The 1,528-nt window shown below is 51.3% G+C and overlaps 1 protein-coding gene across 1 annotated transcript in view; it reads right to left on the reverse strand.

The window, feature by feature from the left end:
* The window catches only part of fhod1 (formin homology 2 domain containing 1), a 59,479-nt gene that overhangs the window by 32,710 nt on the left and 25,241 nt on the right, over nt 1-1,528 (reverse strand). The window contains exons 9-10 of the mRNA XM_015397342.1: nt 1,219-1,362; nt 451-833 (exon numbers count right to left, since the gene is read on the reverse strand). Of these exons, the coding sequence (XP_015252828.1) occupies nt 451-833; nt 1,219-1,362 (527 nt within the window). The remainder of the gene's footprint in view (nt 1-450; nt 834-1,218; nt 1,363-1,528) is intronic.

The raw sequence follows: 1,528 nt of genomic DNA on the forward strand, positions 1-1,528 counted from the left end.
CCAGATCAGGTGTCTGGTTCTGGTCCCAGACAGGTTCTGGTCCCAGATCAGGTCTCATCACTGGGAGCACTGGACTGAATATGATCCATGGAGAGAATGAGAGGAACAGATTTCTGTCCATAGCTGGTTGGATCAGAAGCTCAGAGAACCGAGGTCCAAACTCCAATGCTAGCTCAGATCTGAAGGTTTGCTTCTGCAAACGCTGAAGTTCAAAAACTCAACTTGTTTCACCAGGTGATTATTCATGCATTACCATGGTAACGGCCCAGGCTGCTGCTTTTTCAGATCAACTAAGGATCAAAGAACTGGGCCAGAACCAGACACTTGGTCTAAAACAACCAGAGGCAAGTTGACAGAAAAGCGGACAGACAACTTGGAGATGTAGAAAGAACCCAGTGAAGCCAGTGTATCTCCCAGCCTGACCAGTACCGAGCGGTTCTGTGGACTTACCCGCTGGGAGGCGCCTTGGACTCTGGTTCTGAGGACAAGTCCTTAATGACGGCTATAGTGGGGGGCAGAGGGGAGCCCCTCCGGGAGCCCGACGGGCTGGAGGCGCAGCTGCTTAGTCCAGAGGACAGAGGGGAGGAAGGCCTGCTGCCGAGGGTGGGCGTGAGACAGGGACTGGATACGGTGGAGGACGGGGAGAGGACAGTGGATGAGGAGGGGGACACGACGAGAGAGGTGGGGGAGGAGGACAGGAGGTCTGGCAGGTTCTGATTGGATGAGCGGCGACTCCTCCGGCCCTCTTGGTTGGCGCCGACCTTCTTTCTTCTCTCTTTTTGGGGTTTGGGGGCGGAGTCGTCGACGTCTCCGTCCTCGTACCGCAGAGCTGTCTGTGAACACAAACACACCGTCCGGTCAGCAGGGGGCGCTGCAGTATGTCAGCACAAGATCCAAAGTATGAAGATGAGAATGCGTGGGACTATTCACACTCTCAACAAAGCCAATAGTGTCTAAGATAGCATTAAAGGCTGCTCTTAAGCTATCGCCTTCAATGTCAGCATGGATGTTAAAATCCCCCACTATGATGACCCTGTCAGTATTTAATACCAAATCAGAAAGGAACTCATTTAAGGAAAAAAACTTTTCTGGACTTTTTATTTTACTTCATTCATATTCCTCCAAGTGCATCGCTGCTCCTGAGCAAAGTTCTGGTGACTCCGCCCACCTCTGAGTCTAAACCCGTTTGTATTCAGGAAGCAGAACCAGCTAACTGACCTCATAGGTGGAGAACTGGGCCTTCAGGTCCGGTTCCGTCGCCTTGTTGCTCATGTGTTTACGGACAATGGCCTCCATCCCACGCTGCTCCAGACAGTCCGTCACGTCGTAGAAGGAGTCCTGGTCTGGGAGCGCCGCCAGAGTCTGAACCAGAACACAAACGGTAGGTTATCTCACCCTGTGACATCATCAGATTCCTGCTGGCGGATTGGCCAACCAAACCTCTGCTCCAGGAAACAGACGTGTTCCACAATAAGAAAAATGAAATAAACCAAAATAATCCGGACAAACAAAAAAAAAATCAAAATTG

This window comes from Cyprinodon variegatus, unplaced genomic scaffold, assembly GCF_000732505.1.
Source record: "Cyprinodon variegatus isolate N-32 unplaced genomic scaffold, C_variegatus-1.0 Scaffold854, whole genome shotgun sequence".
NCBI classification, from domain to species: domain Eukaryota; kingdom Metazoa; phylum Chordata; class Actinopteri; order Cyprinodontiformes; family Cyprinodontidae; genus Cyprinodon; species Cyprinodon variegatus.